Source organism: Penaeus monodon, chromosome 2 (assembly GCF_015228065.2).
Source record: "Penaeus monodon isolate SGIC_2016 chromosome 2, NSTDA_Pmon_1, whole genome shotgun sequence".
NCBI lineage: Eukaryota > Metazoa > Arthropoda > Malacostraca > Decapoda > Penaeidae > Penaeus > Penaeus monodon.
In genome coordinates, this window is record NC_051387.1 from 28,876,630 (window position 1) to 28,898,754 (window position 22,125).

At 36.7% G+C, this 22,125-nt stretch overlaps 1 protein-coding gene across 1 annotated transcript in view; it reads left to right on the forward strand.

The window, feature by feature from the left end:
• The first annotated feature begins 4,185 nt into the window (after positions 1-4,185).
• Positions 4,186-22,125, forward strand: part of LOC119578584 (glutamate-gated chloride channel alpha-like) — a 30,337-nt gene continuing 12,397 nt past the window's right edge. Inside the window, exon 1 of the mRNA XM_037926153.1 lies at positions 4,186-4,360. Within this exon, the coding sequence (XP_037782081.1) occupies positions 4,305-4,360 (56 nt within the window). The 5' untranslated portion in view covers positions 4,186-4,304. The remainder of the gene's footprint in view (positions 4,361-22,125) is intronic.

A 22,125-nucleotide genomic window follows, 5' to 3' on the forward strand; every position in this document is an offset into this window, starting at 1 on the left:
CACATCTTCCTGATGACTTGTTGTACCACACTTTACACATACTCTTGGTTGTCCATTTTCCTTAAAACAGCAAGAGTTGTGAGGAGAACATGAAACTTGAGCCCCAGGGATGTCACATATCGCACACCAGACGGTCACTCTCGTCTGGTGACGAAACCTCAACTATCAGGCTATCATCTCACTGTGGGGTGATGTGAGGATCATGTTGATATACCTCAACTATTTTCTGATGTGCTTCAAAAATATCAAGTTCCATGATTGGTACACCATCAATGGTCTTCACTACTAGGTACTTAACATATGAAATACTTTCATATATATCAGGTAAGATTTCCTTAGTGGATTGAGGAGGACTTTTCCCCTTCTTACCTGGTTTAGGAGCCTGGGAACCATTACGATTCCCATTCTTGCCCTTTGGAAGCTGGAAAGGTTCCAGAGAGACAACTGTGATGTTCCAGAGAGAATGGTCGGGGGATTGCGTAGGTCGTCAGGGAGAGAGCTAGATCTTTGTAAATTAGAATTCATTTCCTCACCCCCCCACCCATCATAGAGTCCAACGAGGGGAACCTATAGTTGGGGCTCAAAAACTCCCAACAGGGATAATGAGGAAATATATGGAGCCACTATTACAATACTGATGGCAGTCACGGGACTTATGCACTACTGACTGAACAGTGCCTACTTGACCCTAGTCATATTTGACCAGCCGATTGACTTGATCGGGCCTTGATCAAGCCACCCATCTAACCAGAATAGAGGACCAAAGAGTTGTGTCACTAGCTGCAGGGCAAACATGCAGCATCGCTCAACCTCCAGTACTCCTAATATGGATGCCACACATGGCAAACACACGTGGGAGAGTTCTCCCTGGTCCAAGATGGAATGAACGAGGGGTGGGTGCACCATCCCCTCTCATAGGCCCTGGTGCACCAAGAAGCCATTTTGTCTTATCCCTCACTGGTGACCCCTCCAGTATGGGTAGCCCTCTGGACCAGCTCACCAGATCATTGGGACCTCATGCCCCCCACCGCGGCAAGGCGGCTTCCGATAGGGGGGTTTCCCGACTGATTTTGTGACTTGTTTGACTTTTTTCTAGGGTTCCATGTGGGTCGTTTATGGGTAATATTATAATACCTAGCTGATTTCCAATTTGAATGTGAATGGTAAGCTTTCTTTGCATAACCAGTACTTCCACAATTACAGTCACTATTGCTAGCATTCTGTCGAGAGGGTCCTGGAGCTTGAGTCGATAACATGTATCTATGTCATGACCTGTCTTCTTGCAAAACGTGCAGAAAGGTAACTTCCTTTTATGACTGAATTCTCTGAAGGAGGACGTAGAAGGCTGGGGACCACTCTGATGTTGCATCAGATCCCTGCGTGTTAGTGTCATGTTTATTTTACTCTGGCTATTGTACTCAGTACTGTGGCTTTCGGTTGTCCTATGAGGCAGGGCATTAACACGCACCTTTTTATTATTCCTTGTTCCTCATAAACTAATTTAGCCTCTGGGTGTTGTCTCATGTACTCCAATCCCTGTGCTAAAAGTTCCCCATGTCTAAAATATTGGGAAACAGATAATCTCTCGGCAAAAGGCGGTGGAAAAAAATTACGAAACGCCTTCCTGCCAGATAGCGCACCAGAGGTTCTTTTGTTGGATCTATGGACACTGCCTTTACAACAAGAACCTGCAACCTCACATTGTAATTCTCTAAGTTCTCCCCCTCGTGGATCTTTGTGGTTTCTAACTCTGTCACAGTAACTCTAGTGAGGAAGATTTAGGAAAATATTTCAGGAATGTTTCCTTAAATGCTATCCAGTTTCTTGAATTTTGAGTCTTACACAACTGTGCTACTGCTACCGTGCTATCTAGTGCATATTTAACTACAACATTTATTAACCCTTCATCAGTCCACTCAGATCGCGGGCATCTGGCCTCTATAATGGCAAGCCAGTTTCCTGCGTCAGGGCAGACTGTCTGAGTCATTGAAGGATGTTTGTCAATTCTGTTCGAAACAAAATACGGAATATCAAAAGCCTTTTCTAATCTGTCCATCTCCTTCCTCTCCAATTTCTCTGTAAAACTCTTACAAATTTGTGAGACATCTCTGGGCAGGTCTATGTTTGAAATAATGTTCTCTGAGGGAGCGCTCCCCTGGCTCTCGCTGGCGGCGGACGTGAGACCCTGATTTCTTTGCCCAGCTTGATCTGAGGTTGGCATTCTAATAATCACCTTTGTGTATTTATTTAAATGTTAATAGACCCTTTTCTTCCGTACCTTATAAAACCACGTCACGTGTCAACCTTACAATTGTTTACTTATTTTTCTGACTATTTACCTACTGATTTACTTGTGTAATTCAGTACTATTGTTTTTTTGTTGGTAAGTCTGTTCACTTTCAAGTGCAATATGGTCATATTTTATTACTATTATTATAAGCTATCTACTTCTGTCGCTCGGACCTCTCATCAGTATAAGTAGAGCTTTATTTTGTAATCCGCATTACCCAGTATGTCTTTATTTTCCATTTACCTTTATTTATTAATTAATGACAGGTGGAACGGACATCCACTCATTGTATGTGACAGAATCTGAGTATAATTTAACCATACTAGTGGACACACAAATTTCTCACTAGCGGACATAAGTTTATTTTATGTTATTATTTATTTATTTATTTATTTAGTTATTATTTTTTAGCATGTATACTTATTTGAGCATATTTTTTAGTCACTAAGTGGCAAATTTTCCCACTAACGGACTTAATTATATTATATTTTTGCTTTATTTATTAATATAAGCAATTGAGTTGAGCACTTTTTTTTATACTAGCGGAGACGAAGCTGCATACTAGTGGACTTCTTTATATTTATTTTTTTTATAATTGATTAATTAATTAATTAATTTGTTTTTCTGCTCTACCGCCTCTTCGCAGTATGTAACCCCTAACGGTAATTTGACTAACACCAGTCAGTATATAAAAAAATCACATCACTGATTTCGCAAGGATTTATATATAAATGAAAATATTTTCACCTCTAAGTTACGCACAAATTTATGCTTAAAGTTACCTTTTTAAAGAGCACTCCATACATATACCATGCAACATTAAAAAATATATACATCATGCAATCATGAGTAAAATACTTAAACTAATATAGCACGATATTGTTCATGACTTAAAGATATCTTTCATGAATTTAATATATATTACATGACTTCAAGATATTTTCATGCCTTCAAAATATGTTCCATGACTTGTATGTTCAATAAGGCATAAAATCTTGTGTATTCAATATTTTCCAGTAATTCAAGCACTAATTAATTTATATATCCATAACAGATAACAAATCTCTTAAGTGGTAATATTTAATTTATTTATTGATAATTACCAATAATTCTAAATTATATTTTATGTATTAATAAGGCGTGAAATGTTTGTGGAGGCGATCCCGCCGCAGACCACCACTGTGGCGTTTCGAGCGGCCGTTGGCTCTACTTATTTTTTATCTAATTTTTAAACATTCCACAATTAATGGTAAACTGCCACCACTGACCTTTGAGGAGTGTCAGGACTCCATACTTGGGATTAATTGATATCAAGAGGAAACTGAAAGATTGTTTTCCCTCTTCATTATTGATTGACTTATTTAATACTGCCTGTATCTTGGGTTCTAGAATTTACTAAGTTAAAACTTGGGGATCCGTCTGATAATGGTTAGGTTTGTCCACCATGTGGTGTACATCTGAGTAAGACCTCTTGGGTTACTTCACTTGTTTCAGTATTTCACTTGTTAAGGGATAACCCAGGCGTTACACCACATACATATAAAATAATATGAACACTAAAGAAAGAAAAAAAGGAGGAAGAAAAAGGTTTTCCCTCTGCCTTGTCCGTCGCCATCTTGGGCGCCATCTTGAAATCACCGTATCTACGAGGGCGACCTCCTGACGTCATCCTTCGCAGGCCTCGAGTGTGACATCGGGACGTCGTTATCTCGGTCATCATGGGCCTCGAAATCTTAAAATGTCCAGGACGTCTTCATCCTCCTCCTTCAGCGCCCCCCATCAGCGCATTCATCAGTGCCTCCGTCAGTATCAGCTATAAGAGCGGCAGCCCACTACAAAACACCCCCCCCCCCCCCACACACACCAAAGGGGTGTGTGTCTTCCTTTTGTGCATGCTAGAATAACTTGCTTCATTTTAGTATCACAATTTACTTACTGGCAGACGCTGGCAAAGTTGTGGAAACCTGATACGTACTTCAGCAACTTGAAGGACGGCGAGATCCATACGGTGTCCATGCCTAACGTTCTGTATAGAATATACAAGACTGGCGACGTTCTGTACAGCATGAGGTCTGTATTTATTTATAGTTCTGTTATTAGCTTCTCTTAAACAACTCATTACTGCACACTTTTGAGAACTGACAGTAAATGAGAAATTATCAGTATTATTGTTATTTGTTTTATTCTTATAATCAATAGTATTATTATTGTAAATGTAATAATAACGACAGTTAGTATATAGTATGAACGGTTATAAAAATAGTATAACAGTAGTATGATAGTAATAATAATGATAATGATGATAATGTTAATATGATAACAATAATAATGATAATAATAATATGATAATAATAATAGTAATAATGATAAAATGATAAGATGTTACAATAATGGCAATAATGATGATAATAATAATAATAACAACAATAATAATTATAATAATAATAGTAACAACAACAACAATAATAATAACAATAAAAACAAAATCAGTGATAACAATAATAGTGATAATAATATGATAATAATAGCGACACTAATCGTAAGAATAGTAATAAAACAATAATGATGAGAATGAAAATAAAATAATGATATTAATATTAATATTATTGATGATGATGATGATGATTATCATTAAAATGATAGTGATATGATAACAATAACAAAAAGAATAATGACAATACTACTACTACTACTAATAATAATAATAATAATACTTTTAAAGATATTAATTATAACCTTAATGATGATACTAATAATTCTCAAAATAACGATGATGATGATGATGATGATAATAATTATAATGATATTAATAATAATGGAAATATTTTTAATGATATCGATAATGATAATGATGGTAATATCAACAAGTATAATAATGATAATAAAAATGGAAATAATTGTATAAATAATAGTGATAATGATAATAATGATGATTATGATGATAATGATAATAATAATAATAGATATAATAATAATGATATAAAAATGAATACTGATGAGATGATGGTGATGATAATGATGATCATAGTAATAATATGATATATAATGAATAATATGATAATGAATAATGAAAATATTAAAGATAATGATAATAATATAATGCAATAATGCTTACAATATTAGTAATGATCATGATGATGATGGTGATGATAATCATAACGTAACAATAATTACAATTCTTTAAATCTTTTAAAATGCAAACAAAATATAATGATAATATGGCTTATCATTATTGTTGATAATAAAAATTTGTATCATTAAGTGTGGTTATACGCGGGAATTAAACACTTCTGTCTCATGAATGTGAAGGGTCGTGCCCGGACGTAACATGACCTTACGAACCACAAACCCGAAAAAACCGAAACCCAATGTCCACAAAAACATAATCATACCCAAATATTAACCATTTTCCCCCTGTGCTTTTATTTCGTCGACCATCAAAAAATAAAATAAGAAAAAATGATTATCCGACAGTACCCCTCCGTGTAGGTGACGGGGACAAAATTAATGACACAGCGTAACCACACCCTTATCGAGGTAAAAGCGGGTTTAAATGATCACGGGGCAACCATACCCCAAAAAAACGATGGCTAACGCCCACTTTAGGGTTGAAATGTGCATCAAACAAAAGATGACCACGAAAGTGTTTAAACTATAAATATCCGAAACCAACTTCTCATACCATGGTACAACGGGGATCCCCCAATGCAGGTTGACATAGATCATTCCCCCCGGAAATCCCCAAAACCCTTTCAGAGTGAAAGCAGGTTAATGATCATGGGGAAACCCCCGCCCGTACTAATTACTACACACACCCTTGCGGTTAAAAAGGGTAATCATAAAAAAAAGATGACCAATACCCTCCCAAAACTTTCCCGTGGCGATGCACAGATGATCACCCCGGGGGCTCCTCCCTCCACACCGCAATTTTTCACCATTTTTAAAAACTTGTCCCAGATCGAAAAATTAAACCCTCGCGACGGGGGAAACCGTCTCTCCAAATACTAAAACTGTAAAAATCAAATAATAGGTCACACAGGTCGCAAATGACCGAAAATTTCTGCTCCTCTCTCACTGTACCAAAATAAAATACAATAAGTGTAAGGATTAAAAACTCGTTATACAATATTGCTTTTATTTTTGATTGATAAAACTATAAAATCCTCTCACGCCACCCCACACCCACCACACACACACCACACACACACACACACCCACACACACACTTTTTTTTTTCCCACCCTGCTATGATCAGATGACAAGGAAAAATTCAACCCGTGCCTCATTACTATCACTGCAGCTGTCGAATCCTCATCTTTTCTGTTGTAATAAAGGGGAAATAAAGTCAGCTTTAAAACGGGGGCGTTGCGACGGGGAAAAACTCCCCTTTTGTCTGATTACTACCGCATGCCAAAAACTCCTCTCAACCGTGCGATGACCCGTTCCCAAGATCGAAACCGTGCAAATATGAGATATATTGGATAGATCTCTTCCCCGGTGGCAGCTTTTGGGTTTTATGGGGCATGGTCGGACCTCTTGTACTAATTAAGCTGTCTAAGATAATTCTTTTGTCTCGGTCGTACCTCCTCTTAAATGACAGTCTTCACCAGGTTTAGGGAATTTAAACCCGTTTCTTCATCGCGGTGATATTCAGGGGTACGTCATTTATTTTTTGCAGTATCGGGTTTCCCCTTTTATTCTTCTTTTTTTTCCTGGTATTGACTTACTGTTCCCCTCCCAAAAAAACGGGGGGCTTTAAATACCTTGAGGAATTTCATGCTGGCAACTATTGTTTGTTGGGGCGGGCGGAAAAAAATAAAGGAAATTTTTGTGAATTTTAAAAGCGATTACCACTTTTTAAAATTTTCCCTTTTCATGTTATAAAACCAAAAGGTTAATTTACCAAAATTTGAAAAAGCCTGGTTTTTTATTCTATTTGAGAGCATTATAGGGTTTCCAAGGTATCTACCCCAGGTAAAAAGAGGGTTTTTCCCCCCCTTTTTTACCCTAAACCCCTAACAAAAAATCTTCTTGCTAAGGTATGTGAAATAATCGCAAAGTTTAAAAATCAATTTTTTAATTTTTTTTTTAAAGCATAATAAAAAAAGGTGCGCCAAAAAAATTTCAAAAAAAATGATTTAAATTTCGCAGAACGACTATAAGCCTCACCTCCTCTCATTTTTAACGTGTTTACTACCTTTTTCTTACCCCCAAAAGACATTTCTAAAAAATATTTTATTGAAAAGGATCATAAATTTTCTTTTTGACTTTTTTTGACTCCAGCTTACACAAACTACGCCCAAAGATGCATACCAAAAAAAGGCTTAAATTTTTCTGGAAATGTAAGCAAAACCCAATATTCCTCCTTTGCACATTTCATACTTTAAAACAAAATTTATTTCCCCTAATAGTTGAAATGACCTGGTTTTATTCTATTTAGAGATCATTAATGGGGGTTTTAAAGGTATCTACCAGGTCGACGGTTTCCCCTTCGAAATTTACCTAAACCCAAATTATTCCCCACTAGCGTCCTACTTTGCCCAAGTAAACTTTTGTTTAACTTGAACTGACTTGAAAAATGGCCGTGCTACAGACGATGATACCCCTCAAAACCAAAAACAAAAACCCGCAGGGAAAAGACGGATAGAAGTCGGGCCAGTATGACCAATTAAAAGGTTTGACCCAAACATGTCCTTTTTCCCCTTCCCTACCCCCCCTGTCCCACTTCCTCCTCCCCCTTAAAAACCCAATAATATAAAAAAAGAAGAAAACAAACAAACCCCCAGTCAAAACCCTGTTTAAAGGGAGATAATACGCTCTGCCTAATGTTCAGGTAGGATCACACCTTAGCTAATGACGTGACACAATCAATATGATACCCCCACCCCCATCATCACTCCCCCTCCCCCCCTTTGCCTTATTATGATCCAAGCTTCCCAAACACACTCCTAAGGCGATAAAAAAATAACAGGCTTAAAGTCTCTGTAAAAATGAAAATGTTTTAAACCATATTTCAACTTTCCGTTTCATACTTAAAACTAACGGGTTTTTCCCTAATAACTAAAGACGCTAGTCTGATTCTTTTTAGAGGCCTGAATAGTGTTTTAAAGGTACTACCCAGTAAAAAGAGGGGTTTCCCCCTCATATTTACCCTAAAAACCCCTATTATCTACCAACTAGCGTCACCCCCTTTCCCCACGTGTTGATCTTTTATGTTTTGCAAATTAACCTAAAGGGACAATGCTATATTTTAAAAAATGTTCTGCCGCATTTTCGTTTTTATACAATCTAAAATGCAACTTGAAATATATTTTTTTTTTCCCTTTAAGCCCATAGTAAAACATATACAGACGAGCGTACCTTTCCCATAAAAATCGCTAAAAATACTCCCCGTTTTATGATGAACAGCACAGAAAGTGGACTAGCTCTCAGCAATTTACTCCCCCCCCCCGAAATTGCTTAGTACCGGGCTACACGTATATGGGAAGAAAAAACGTGCAAGGTAACAATATTGTTTGCGCTTTCAGCACCACTTTTATTAAGTAAACATCATTTTTTCAAAATTTTTACAAAGAAAAAAATTCTTTAAGTCGACCTGAATAAACTTGCTATTTGACCTTTTCCCCTTTTTTCTGAAAACTTATATACAACATCCCAAAAGAAAAAAACACCTTCACCTATAATTTTTCCTATGCCACTAGTTGCTGCATGCAAAAACTGTTAAAGCCCCTGTAACTATTTTATTTTAAAGAATCAAAAAAAGTTTTTGATTAATTTTTAAACCCACTTTTTCCCCCATTTAGAAATTGCCTTTATAAAAACCAAATTTTTTATGAAAAATAAAAAAAAATTGGGGTAAAAAAATATAACTTTTTTCCCCCTCTGATTAATGTTTTTAAAATTGTTCGCATTTTGGCAAAGACCACACAAATTAGCCTAAAGCAAGTTTTGACCAGGGGATTTTACCAAGGGATAAATACTGACACCCCCCGATGCGTGATCTTGCAACAGCTGTGTTTTTCCAACTGATCGTTTTTTTTTTTTTTCTTAAACCCATACCAAAAAACTATATATTTTTTTTTATCAAAACGTTTTTTGAAAAATATAAAAATAATGCTTTCTTGTTGTTTCTACATTAATATTCTTTTTTTTACTGGCATAAAGTGTTATGGGCCAATACATCAGGGGGTAATTTTATAGAAAAAAGGGTTAAAATCCAGCCCAAAGGGGGAAAAAGCCGCAACCGAGCAATATTTCTAAATGAAAGAAAAAAGCTTCGTTAGGAAAAAAAATATTCGCATTACCTCATAAAAAGGGGGGGGGAAAATTTCTTTCATAACTTAAGAAGCAAATGCCTTTTTTCAAAAAAAGGGTGTTATTGAAGTAAATTTATATAACGGCTTTTTTTTCAGATTGGAAATATATGGAAAGTTTTAAAATTTATGCATTGCTAATCCTTTAAAAAAAAGTCTTTTTTATCAAATCCCTTCCTAAACCGCAATGCTCCGCAATACCTAAGGGACGACCCAGAAGGTATCAGGAATCCTCAGCTTGTCACAGTTCTTCACCGACATAGAAAAAACCATTATGGCGTGCGAAGTGGGGAAAGAGGCGAACAATAAGCGACACCTGGAAGTTTTTTTCTCTCCCCTTTTCGTGAAGAACTGAAATTTTTTATAAAATATCTCCTGAAATCCCCCCCTTAAATCATTTGACCAGGAAAACCCCCATGTTCTAGATACTAAAAAGTTTTAGAAATGCTCCCTCGGTTTTGTCTTCGTAGCACTCGTTCTTCCCCCACTCGTTCCGCTAGCTCCGTCTGTTCTCCCTATCAACATCCCTATTTTGTTGGCGGGGCCCTCCCCTTCTCCAAAATCTTTTCCCTCCCCCCCTCTCCCCTCGACAAAGCGGAAATGCTGTATTTACCGCGAGGTTTAAAAAAATGGTGTTTTAAATCATAATTGGAGCTAAACAAAATTTCACACAATATAAAATATTTGACTTGATACTTAGAATTGGTGATGCTTATACCCATACAGCCTTTGGAGTTCCCTTGCGAAGAAAAATAAATTTGAAAAACGTAATTTTCTTTCATTATATTAAAATGAAAATTCCTCATACTGAAATCCCAAAATCATCATAGTACAAACATTTCCCACGAAAATTTTGTCAAAATTTATAATTCCATCTTCTTAAAGTTTTGCTTCTCTTTTTTCCTCGAATTTTTTATTTTTTCCCACTCCAGCAAAAATACGACGGTAGCAGGGCACGTTTTGTTTCCCTTCCGGCAGTCACCTCTGCGGAAGGAGCATTCAATTCTGAAGGGGCTTATAAATCTAACAACCGCACCCCGACCATTACATGTATATTTTTCCCAAAATTTCCTTATGTAAAAGTGAATTTTATTCTTAAATGAAAAATAATGCTTCCTGGAATCAATATTATTTTTTGCATAAAGTACCATCTAACCTTTTATTAAAAGAAAAAAAAATCCCCAAACCCTTTCCGATAATTTTCCAGCGAACAAGAAATACGTCTGAGATGCTGTACTGTCCGGGGATTGGCCCAAGTTAAAAAATACCGTTCTCAGTTTACACTTTATACGAGATTTAAAAAGGGGTTATAAAAAATTTTTTTTAGTTCAGTAGTGTACAAGGTTTCTTTGGGGGAAAATTGTAAGTATCCCTTTTTTTATACAATGCCCTAGTTTTCCCGAGCTGTTGTCTTGAGTAGAAAAAGGGCGTGTCTTTCCCCCCAACACCGGGCAGGGCAGGTGCTCTCCTGAAAACTCCCTTCTTCTTTTGCCAAAATCCTCTCCCTACTGGACCCAAACAAAATTTTTTTTACAAAAAATGAACAGGAAATGGCTTTGGGTTCTAAACCGCCACTAAAAAAATAAAGGGAAGAACAAACCAAAAAAAAATTAAAATCTTTTTTTTTTTGTGTGGTGAAACTATTGTTTTATTTTAATTTAATGATGTTTTTTATTTGGTTTGTCTTCCCCCAAAAATTTGCAAAATAAAAAGGGCATTGGGATCGGAAAAAAATTAAAAGCATAAACGACGACTTCATCAAAAAACAAAAAAACTTCACTAAATGTGCGCCGCCAAGGCACCCCTCCAATGTGGTCACTTTTACTGTCTCAGTAACCGATTCTCACCTTTTACCAAACTTTTACTTGGGCGGTTACTTTAAAATCATTCAGCATGTAAACTCCTACGTTATCACCGTCTTCTCGTATGTTGACCGCAGCTTAACGGGGGCTCTTATTCCCCACGCACCACTCATCACTGACGCGGATGCGCCCCTCCCCTGTCCCCCCCCCGGGGGAGGGGCTTCTTAAAATTCTTTGTATCAAGAAAAATATTATTTTCGCAAAAATTTTGCGTTTTTATCTTCGTAGATAAACCGGCTTTGTCATCATCTACTTCCTTTGTTTTCATATTTTCCTTGACAGTATTTTACAAGGTCCCTTTTATCTAATATCAAATTTTTTATCCCTTTTTTTATATAAAGCGGATATATAATATATATATTATATATATATATATATATTATATATATATAGAGAAGAGGAAGAGAGAGAGAAGAGGAAAGAACCTTTATAATTAAAAATATTAAAATTTTTTGACAGGTCGGTTTATGAGGGCATTTTTTAAAAATTCAAACGACTTTTCGCAGGGGAAAAATTTGGGAAAAATTTTAAATTGAAAGTGCCCCTTCCCCCTCTATTAAGTGTTGTCGCAAAGGCCCCCCCTTCCCCTGTTGCCCCCCCCCCCCCCGCCGCCCTCGCCGCCGCCGCCCTCGCCGCCGCCGCCCTCGCCGCCGCCGCGGGGCGGTTTAAAATTCCCCCCGCGCCATCCGGGGGGGTCAGTGAGAGTGCGGCGGGCGGAATAAGGGCCCCTCGTCTAAAATCGGGCAACTTACAGGGAGAAATATTTCTGACGACAAGGAAAAGGGGATAAAGTGGGTTACATGCTGAAAATTATAATGTACCGCCAGTAAATTTTGTTACAAAGGGTGAGAATCGGTTTCTGATGAAGCTAAAAGTGCACCCCATGTGAGGGGGTGCCCCTTGGCGGTCGCACATTTAGGGGAAAATGTCGCATTCTCAACGTATTACTTGTCCCCGCGGAAAATTTTCGAGGATTGGTTTTTGTTTTTTCTTTTTAAAAAAAAGGGAGATGGTCTTTTATGAAAAAAAAACATATATTGATCAATTTGGGAAACATTATTTTTTTAAGAAAAAAATTCCTTTTTTAATAAGGAAAATTTTTAAAAACTAGATTAAAAGCTCAGATGCGGGGGTTGTATTTATAACCCCTATCAGAACTGAATGCCCTTCCACGAGGTACTGCCCGGGAAAACACAAAACGTGCCTGCTACCCCTCGTATTTCTGTCTGCGAAATGGGAAAAAAAAAATAAATTTCGAGGGAAAACGAGAAGCAAACTTAAAAAATGTGGAATTTAAAATTCTGACAAATTATCGTGGGAAATGTTTGTACTATGATGATTGTTATTGCAGTCAACGAGTAATTTTCTTTTTAACCTATAAGACATTTACTTTTTATCAAATTTTAGTTTTTTTTCGCAGAAACCCCAACTTATATGGCTTAAACTCACCAATTCTAGTCATTTAAATTCCCCCTTTTTATTTATATTGTGTGAAGTTATGTTATAGCCCAAATTTTATTTAACACCATTTTTTACCTCCCGGGTAAACAGCTCGCCTTTCGAGGGGGGAGGGGGGGGAACGATTTAGGAGAAGGTAGGCCTCGCCCAAAGATATGGCATGTTTGAAGGGCAGACCGTGAGCTAGCGGGAAAGAGGGGTTGAAACGATGTGCTACGAAGATCAACAACCGGGCGAGCTTTCAAAATTTCTGCTATCTAGAACTGGGGTTTAAACCCTTGGTCAAAAGAAAATTAAGGGGGCGATTTCCATGGGAATTTCATTAACTATGCAGTTCTTCATGAAAGGAACGAAAATACTTCCTGGTGTCGCTCTATTGTTCGCCTCTTCCTCACTTTGCACGTCCTTAATGGTTTTCTATTCGGTGAAGTCATTTTCTCGTGACAGCTGAGGTATTCCCTGATACCCGTCTGTGGTCATCCGTTTCTGGGTATTGCCTGGGCATTGCAGAGTTTAGGAAGGCTCTTTAGTAATAAGACTTTTTGTTAAGATGATGCAAACTATAACTTTTAAACTTACCATATTTTCCCAATCTGAAAAAACTGCTCTTCATAAAATTTCTTCAAATCACCCCTTTATTTTTAAAAAAGGGCTTTTCTTTCTCTAATTATAAAAGAACTTTTTCCCTCCCCTTATTTTGAGGTAATTGAAATTTTTCTCCTAAACGTCTTTTTTTTTGTCATTTGAAAATATTGCTTCGGTTGGGCTTTTTTTCCCTTTGGGCTGTGATTTTCAACCCTTTTTCTTTAAATTACCTCCTCGACTGTATGTTTTCGCATAAAACACTTTTTGCCCTGTAAAACAAAAATACTAATGTAGACACACAAAAAGAAAGCACCTTTTTTTTTATATTTTGCAAGAACGTTTTTGATTAAGAAATATAATATATATTTTTTGATAACTCGGTTTTTTAAAAAAAAAAAAAAAAAGCATCATTTGAAATCACATGCGTCTCTAACTTCGCATCGCGGTGTCATGTATATTACTCCCTCTGTAAAAGTACCCAGGTCAAAAAACTTGCTTTTCATTTGTGTGGTCTTTGTCCAATATCGAACAATTATAAAAGCTTATTCATGAGGGGGAAAAAAGTTATTTTTTTACCTCAATTTTTTTCTATTTCTAAAGTTCTTGGTTTTTTATAAAAGTCAAATTTCTAAAGGGGAAAATGTGTTAAAATTAAAACAAAAACTTCTTTTTTGATTCTTGAATGAAAAGTTTACATGGGGGCTTTAAAAGTTTTTCGTCACTGCGCAAATAGTGGGATAGTGAAAAAATTTTAGGGGAAGGTGTTTTTTTCATTTGGCATGCTTGTATTCAAGTTTTTTAAAAAATTTTTGGGAAAGGTCAAGTACAAGTTTTATTCAGTGTCGACTTAAAGATATTTTCTCTCTTTGTAAAAGATTTAAGAAATATATGTATTATTACTTAAAAATGGTGCCGAAAGCGCAAAAAATTTTTTTACCGTGCTCGTTCTTTTTTTTTCCCATTACGGGTTTGCCAGGTACTATAGCAAATTTTTAGGGGGGGGAGTAATTGCTGAAAACATCCCTTTTTTTCTGATATCATCATAAAAAAGGAGGATGTATTGTTATGCATCTCTTATGGAAAAACGCTCGTCTTATTGTTTTTACATATGGGTCTTAAGGGGAAAACTAAATTTCCTAAGTTTAATTAGATTTTAAAAAATCGAGAAAAGCGGCAGGAACTTTTTTGGAAAAATTTCCGCATTGTCCCCTTTAGGGCATTACAAAAAATAACTGAGTCAACACGTGGGACAGGGGGTGACGCTAGTTGGTAATAAATTTTTTTGTTTTTTTTTTCGGCAAATATGGGGGGAAACCCGCTTTTACCGGTGTTATACCTTTAAAAAAATATTCAGGCTTCTAAAAATCAGACTAGCTCTTTTCAGTCTATAGGGAAAAAACCTGTTATTTTTATATGAAACGGCAAATAGAAAATATTGGTTATCGTTTTTCATTTTCATCGCCTCTTTTGACTGGTTTGTTAAACTTGAGATCTAAAAAGGCTATTGGGGGGGGAGGGGGGGGGATGATGGAGGGGGGGGTCGTCGCGACAATACGCGGGCTTCATATTGATTTGCAGCTCATTACTATAGGTGTGATCCTCACCTGTAACACTTCATGCAAGCTTATTATCTCCCTTTAAACAGGACTTGTGACTGGTGTTTGCTTGTTTTCTTCTTTTTCTTACTATTATTGGGTTTTTAAGGGGGATGGAGGAATGTGGGACAGGGGCGTAGGGAAGGAAGGGAAAGGGTCACCTGTTTTCGGGTCAAACCTTGAATTTGGTCATTACCGGCCCGACTTCTATCCGTCTTTCCTTGGGCCCGGGTTTTTTGTTATTGGTTTGAGGGTGTCTTCTCTGTAAAAACGGGCCTTTTTCAAGTCATTTTTCAATTCAAACATAGTTTACATTGGCAAATGTGGCTATTTGGGAGATAATTTGGGTTTTAGCATAAAAAAAGGGGAAACCCGTCTTTGAATGGGTAAATAACTTGAAAACCCTTTATGCTCTCTAATAGAATAAAACCAAAGCTTCCCAAACTATTGGGAAAAAACCCTTTTGTTTTTAAATATGAAAAGGCAAAAGGTTGAATATTGGTTATCGCATTTACTTTACACAGAAAATTTAAACCTGTTTTTTGTGTTATTCCTCTTAGGGGGTATGTTTGTGTAATTTTAGAGCATAATAAGTAAAAAAGAAATTTTTTGATCCTTTCAAAAACTTATTTTCATTATGAAGATGTCTTTGGGTGTAAAACGGCTAGTATAACACTTAAAATTTAGGGAGGTCGCTTATTCTGCGAAATTTAATCTTTTTAATTGAAATTTTTTTTATTAGGTCTGCACCTTTTTATATTATCATTTTAAAAAAAATAAAGATACTGATTATAAACTTTGCGATTATTTTCTCATTACCTCTAGCAAGAAGAGGTGGTTGTTAGGTGTTTAGGCGAATACAGGGGGGAAAACCTCTTTGACCTGGTTAGGTACCTTTAAACCTATTAATGCTCTCTAATAAAAAAAACCCGCGACTTTTCAAACTTTAGGGAATTAACCTTTTTGTTTTTTAAGCATGAAAGGGCAAAAATAGAAAAAGTTAACCCCATTTTTCTTTAAAAAGAAAAATTTTAACCTGTTATTTGTGTTCCCCGCCCCAAAAAAATTCAATGTTGCCCCATGAAATATTGCCGTCAATGGTATTTAAAGCCCTTTTTATCGTTTGGTGGTGAAAATGAGTGACAATAGCCCGGAAAAAAAGAGATATTTAATGGAGAACCCGGGACACGCAAATAAAAATGATTCCCCTGGGGAAAATCACCGGAGAGAAAAGGGGAAGTTCCAAAACCACTGGGGACAGACTGTCATTTAAAAGGAGGGTACGACCGAGACAAAAGAATTATCTTCCCAAAGCTCTACTTATCGCTACATAGTGTCCTGACACATGCCCCATCAAACTCCAAAAGGGTGCCACCGTGAAAATATCTATCCAATATATTTTCTCATTTTCACGGTTTCGATCTTGGTAACGGGTCATCGCAGGGGAGGGTTTGTTGGCATGCGGTGGGAAACAACAGGAGAGTTTTCCCTCGCCCCACCGCCTCCGTTATATCTGACTTTTCCCCTCTTGACTTTCAGAAGACGATGAGGATTCGACAGCCAGTGATGTAAAGCAGGCACGGGTTAGAAATTTTCCTTGTCATCTCATCAATGCAGGGGGAAAAAAAAGTGTGTGTGGTGTTGGTGTGTGTGTGTGTGTGTGTTGTGTGTGTGTGGTGTGCGTGAGAGGCTTTATGTGTTTATACAACAAAAAAAAGCTATATTTTAAAACGATTTTTATAACCTTTACCTTTAATTTTATTCTTTTCTCTGTAAGTGAGAGAGGAGCAGAATTTCGGTCATTAGCAAACCCTTTTGACCTATTTTTATTGATTTTGACAGTTTCATCTTGGAGAGACGGTCTCCCTCGTCTGTAAAAAATCAATTTTTGATCTCGGTAAAAATTTAAATGGGGAAAATTGCGGGGTGGTGGAGGACCGCGGGTGAGTCATCTTAGCTCTGCCTTTCGGTAATGATTTCGGTTACGGATATTGGTCACTTTCTGTTATGTGTCCATTTTTTAAACCCCGGTGTGTGTGGTTACCTCGTGATCATTAACTGCTTTTCACTCTCACAAGGTTTTGTGATTCGGTGATCTTTCTATGTCAAACCCGCTTGAGAGATCCTCGTCTGTACCACGGCTATGGTAATATTTCGGAAAGGATATGTTTTTAATCACTTTCAGTGTCTCTTCGTTTGATGCCCATTTTCAACCTAAGGGGTGCGGTTAGCCTCTTACTTGGCTAGTGGGTTTCCTCGTGATCATTAACCTGCTTTCCTCTCGAAAGGTTGTGTGGTGTGTATCTTATCTAGTCACCTGTCACCCACATTGGGGGGGATACTCGCTTATTTAAACATTTTTTCATTATTTCTCTTATGATGCTCATGTACAACATAAAAACCCCATGTGAAAGTGGTTTATATTTCCGGGGATTGATTTTTTTGTTGTGGACATTGGGTTTTGTCAAAGGTCACAAATTTTCCGGTCCTGACCTATTTCACATTTTGTCGTACTAATGTGTTTAAACTGTCGATTAACCCCTACTCATTATATTCTATTATCGTTGCTGTTGTTATGCTTTTTTTATTGTGTTTTATCATTTTCATCATGATCGATCCTTCTCTTCATCACCATCAACATTTTTACTAATTTTTCTTACTCCCCTCCCGCGGAGGGTCCCGAAAAAGAGGCCTCCCCTTGCACTCTCCTCCTTCTGCCTTTTTTCCTCTCCCCTCCCTTTTTTTATATCTCGCTCTCCCTTTCCTTTTTATTTCCTGCCTGCCCCCTCTCATTTCAAATCTTTCTTTAATTCGCTCTTCCCCCCCACTTTAAGTCTAAATCTTTCCCCCCCCGTCCTCCCTTCCTCTTAATCTTTTCCCACCCCCTTCGCCCCCTTACCCCCTTCCCCCCCACCCCTTTTTTTCTCTTCCTTCCCAATCCCATCCCCCTTTCTCTTCCATCCCTTCTTTTCTTCTCCCCTTTCCCCATTCCTTTTTTCCCTCCCCCTTTTTCTTTCCCTTTTACTCTCCTGCCTTCTTTCTTATTTCTCCTCGACAGTTTGAAAATATGCAAAAACTGGGGTTTAACTAGTTCAGTACGGATTTTCCTCAAAGTTTCATAAAAAATTAACCATAATAAAATAATTAAATAAAATAAAAATTATAACATAACGAAAATAAAATAAGGTCAAACGATTCTCATATCTCGTGATATTATGAGCGCATTAGGGGTTGCCTTTTTTTTCAATATTTGGGGTTTTGCAAAAATCACCCTTTTCTACCCAAATAAATTTCTTGAAGTCTGTAGTCCATGGAAATGATTTGGGGCGTAACTTCGAGGGCAAACCAAGTAGGATAATATAATAATTTAATAATAAATAATAATAAAAAATAATAACTAAAAAACAAAAACACAATAATAAAAATAAAATAAAATAATAATAAAAATAATGAAAATAAAATAAAAATATAATGTAATGATTTATTTTTGTTATTATATTTCCAATTTTATATTTAACTGTTTTATCATTATCCTTTTTTGTTGTTATTTCACTATTTTTATATTGTTCATAGTAGGGTAGCGCTACATTTTTTTGTATTCTATCTATTGGGAAATATTTCTTTTACTACCAAAAACAAAAGATTGTGAATGACGGAAAAACGACTTTTATTTTCTTGATCCCCGAACTTGGGGAGGGGACATTGCACTAAGACCAGGGCACTAGACGCCATGCCATGGGTGCTGAGTGTCCGTTAGTGATTTTTTCCCCCTGTAATAGTTTCATATTATCCAAAATAAAAAGCCAGAAGATTTTGGGACAAACAGACATGGACAGGGTGGATGAACTCGGGTACTATCTCCCCCAAAATTGGAAAAAAAGCGAAAAACATTGTATTAAATTTTGGATTTTCGCGGCCTTTATTATTCATTTTTTATTTTGAAGAGGGAAATTCAGCGATTTCATAAATTTTAGATAACGCTAGGCTTTCCTGCCACATGGATTTCGCAATTCCTCTCGACTCCCCGGTGTGGGGGGTCCATGTCACCTCCTGTGATCGGGTGGGCTTTTTCACTTTAAAACCCTTCAAAACAAAGGAAAAAAAAGAAGAAGAGAGAGAGAGAGAGAGAAGAGAAGAGAGAGAGAGAAAGAGAGAGGAGAAGAGAGGGAGGAAAAAGAGAGAGAAGATGGGAGAGAGATAGAAAGAGAGAGGAGAAGAGGAGAGAGAGGGAGAGGGGAAAAAAAAAAAAGGAAACGCTTACTTCTAGCCACTGTAGTAAGGCTGCATAGCCCAGATCCCTTCATTAGGTTTGACATCGCGAGGGGCAAAATTTGCTTCCGTTTCATAAAAACATTTTAAATAAAATTACAAAAACGTAAAAAGGCATAATAAAAAAATTACATAAAAACATTTAAGGGTGATAATGCTAATCACCCAGTGAAAATGTTTTAAGATGAAAATACCTAATAATGGCAAACATAAAATAACAGGGATAATACGTACCTAGCAATCATATAATAAAAACTAAAATTATGATACTAAAATTTTTTTTTGCTAATATCAATAGCACCATGATGATGATTTTCGCAACTTACAACACTTTTTTTAACAAAATGACGTTTTACAGCATTTTAAAATCAATTATAATTATGGGATTGGAGGTTTTTTTTGCTCTTGGGGTATTAAAAAGTATGTCACTGGTGTGGGTTCACAGTGTTTTGATCGTTGTGGTGCGTGAGGCATTAGGCCAACAAACAAAGACCGACATCATCTCAAATCTTGACATTTACCCAGGGTTTTTCCCCCCTTTTGTATCAGCAATCTCTTAGCTTCCATTTTGATTCTTATGGGGCAAAAGTAAAATTTCTAAAAAAAGCATCAAAAAAAAAAAAAAAAAAAAAAAAAAAAAAAAAAAATTTATACTTAATAAATAAATAAAAAAACCACTCTTTACGATCCCGTATTAAGTTAAATAAAAGAAAATTTAATTATTTTAAATTTATAAAGATTATATGAAAATTTTATAAAATTTAAAAAAGGGATCACGTCCACTCCTCAGAAAATGAACGCAGCAAAAGGATTTAACTTCTCTCGGTTTGGGGGGGCGTGGCCGCTTCACCACGCTACTCGGGAAATGACACACAGGGTACTGGTCCATACTAGTAATTTGGGCCCCTTTTTTTGGCAGTTTTTATAGTGTTCTGCCCCAGGGTTTTTCGTCACAAACTATACATCTTCCAAATTTTTTTAAAATTGTAACTTTCCCATACGGGTAAAATACATGCTTACTTGCAAAAGAATAAAAAAAAAATATTTTCCAAATTAATATAAAATTAAAAAATATCAAAAAAAAGAGGGAAGAAAAAGATACGAGTGAAAAATACTCGAAATAAGATAAAAATGAAAATGAAATTAATACTTTTTAAAATTTTAAAAAAATAAAAATCGAATAAAATAGACTTTTGGGTCTTAAGAAAGAACAAAAAAGAACCCTTTCCAATATCGAAGAAAAAAGAAAAAGGGTATAAGGAGAGATTTCGTAAAACACAAAACATAGACAAATAAAAGCCAAAAAAAATGGGTAACACCCCGCAAAAAACCAGGCGACAAGCGAAGTCCGGCGCGGCCCCAAAAACGGGAAAAAGATGGGGAGGGGTCTCTTTAAAAACCCGAGGGGGAGGAGGATTTGGGGGGCCACCCCTTCAGTATGAATAATGCAAAACACCCTAGTGATATGATCATAGTAATAATGGAGCATTTTTGGATGGCATTTCTATGTTTCATTTTTATTTAAAAACTTCGCTGATGATAAAATTGTAATGAAAAAATTTTTTATCGTTTTTAAAAATTTTAGGGAAAGGGGGAGTAACATCAAAATTGGAATGAAAGATGATAAAATAGTAAAAATACTGAATGGGGATGTGAGGATTGCAAAGTTGACAGAGCTTTCAAGTATTATAGCAATAATAACACACAAAAAAAATAAAAAATTGTTCGTAAAAAAAAGGAAAACGTTAATGGAAAATTTCTTTTTTCCAAAACTGATTCGTATAAACCCGGGCAAAATGTCCCGATCCCGCACAATGCCACGTGCCACTTCACAGCATGCTTTCCTCTCGATGCCAACCGGCGATTGGGGAAGTACCGGTGGCTGGGGGACAGGCCCACGATCTGCCGGGGGGGCCTCGAGATCGCGCAGTTTGACTCCGGGATTCTCCGCCAAAGCAACCCGCCACCTTACGTAAAGGTTAGTAACGGCAACAGATGTAATCGCCTGCGGCTTTCATTCAAGGGTTTTTTTTAGCAATGCCACAGTTTTAAACCAACAATCCAAACGTATTGTTGGATCGCAGCTGCCTTTCCTTCAAAGCCCAAATTTGGGGGTCGACATTAAAACTCATCCCCCCATTTTGTACTGTCCATGTCCCGGTCCACATCCCACCATTTATGGATTACATGCCACATCCTACACGTCCCCGTCCACACACATACACGCCCCTCCCATACACACCGTCCACATCCACCACTCCACACACACACAACCACAACACACCACACACACACACACAACCAAAACAAACACACCCACTCATATATATATATAGATATATATTATATATTATTTTATAATTATATATATATATGTATAGATAATACAACACACCACAATATATTAATATATTATAATTTTAACTATATATTATATTATATAATTTTATAATATAAATATATATAATAAAAGATAGATAATGATGAAGATAAATTTAAAAAAAACACCACACACACACACCACACAACACACACCCCCACACACACACACACACCACACCCCCCACACACCACAACCACACACACACACACACAACACACCAAACCCCTATACAAAAACGGATGCTCATGTTTGAGCACCGTGGGCCTCTCCCCCCTCCTTCCCCTCAACTCGATCTTTGGGTTTTCTTTCCCCTTTACCCTCGACAAACCCCCAAATTTTTTTTTTGCCTCTTTATTTTTTTTTGTCCCCC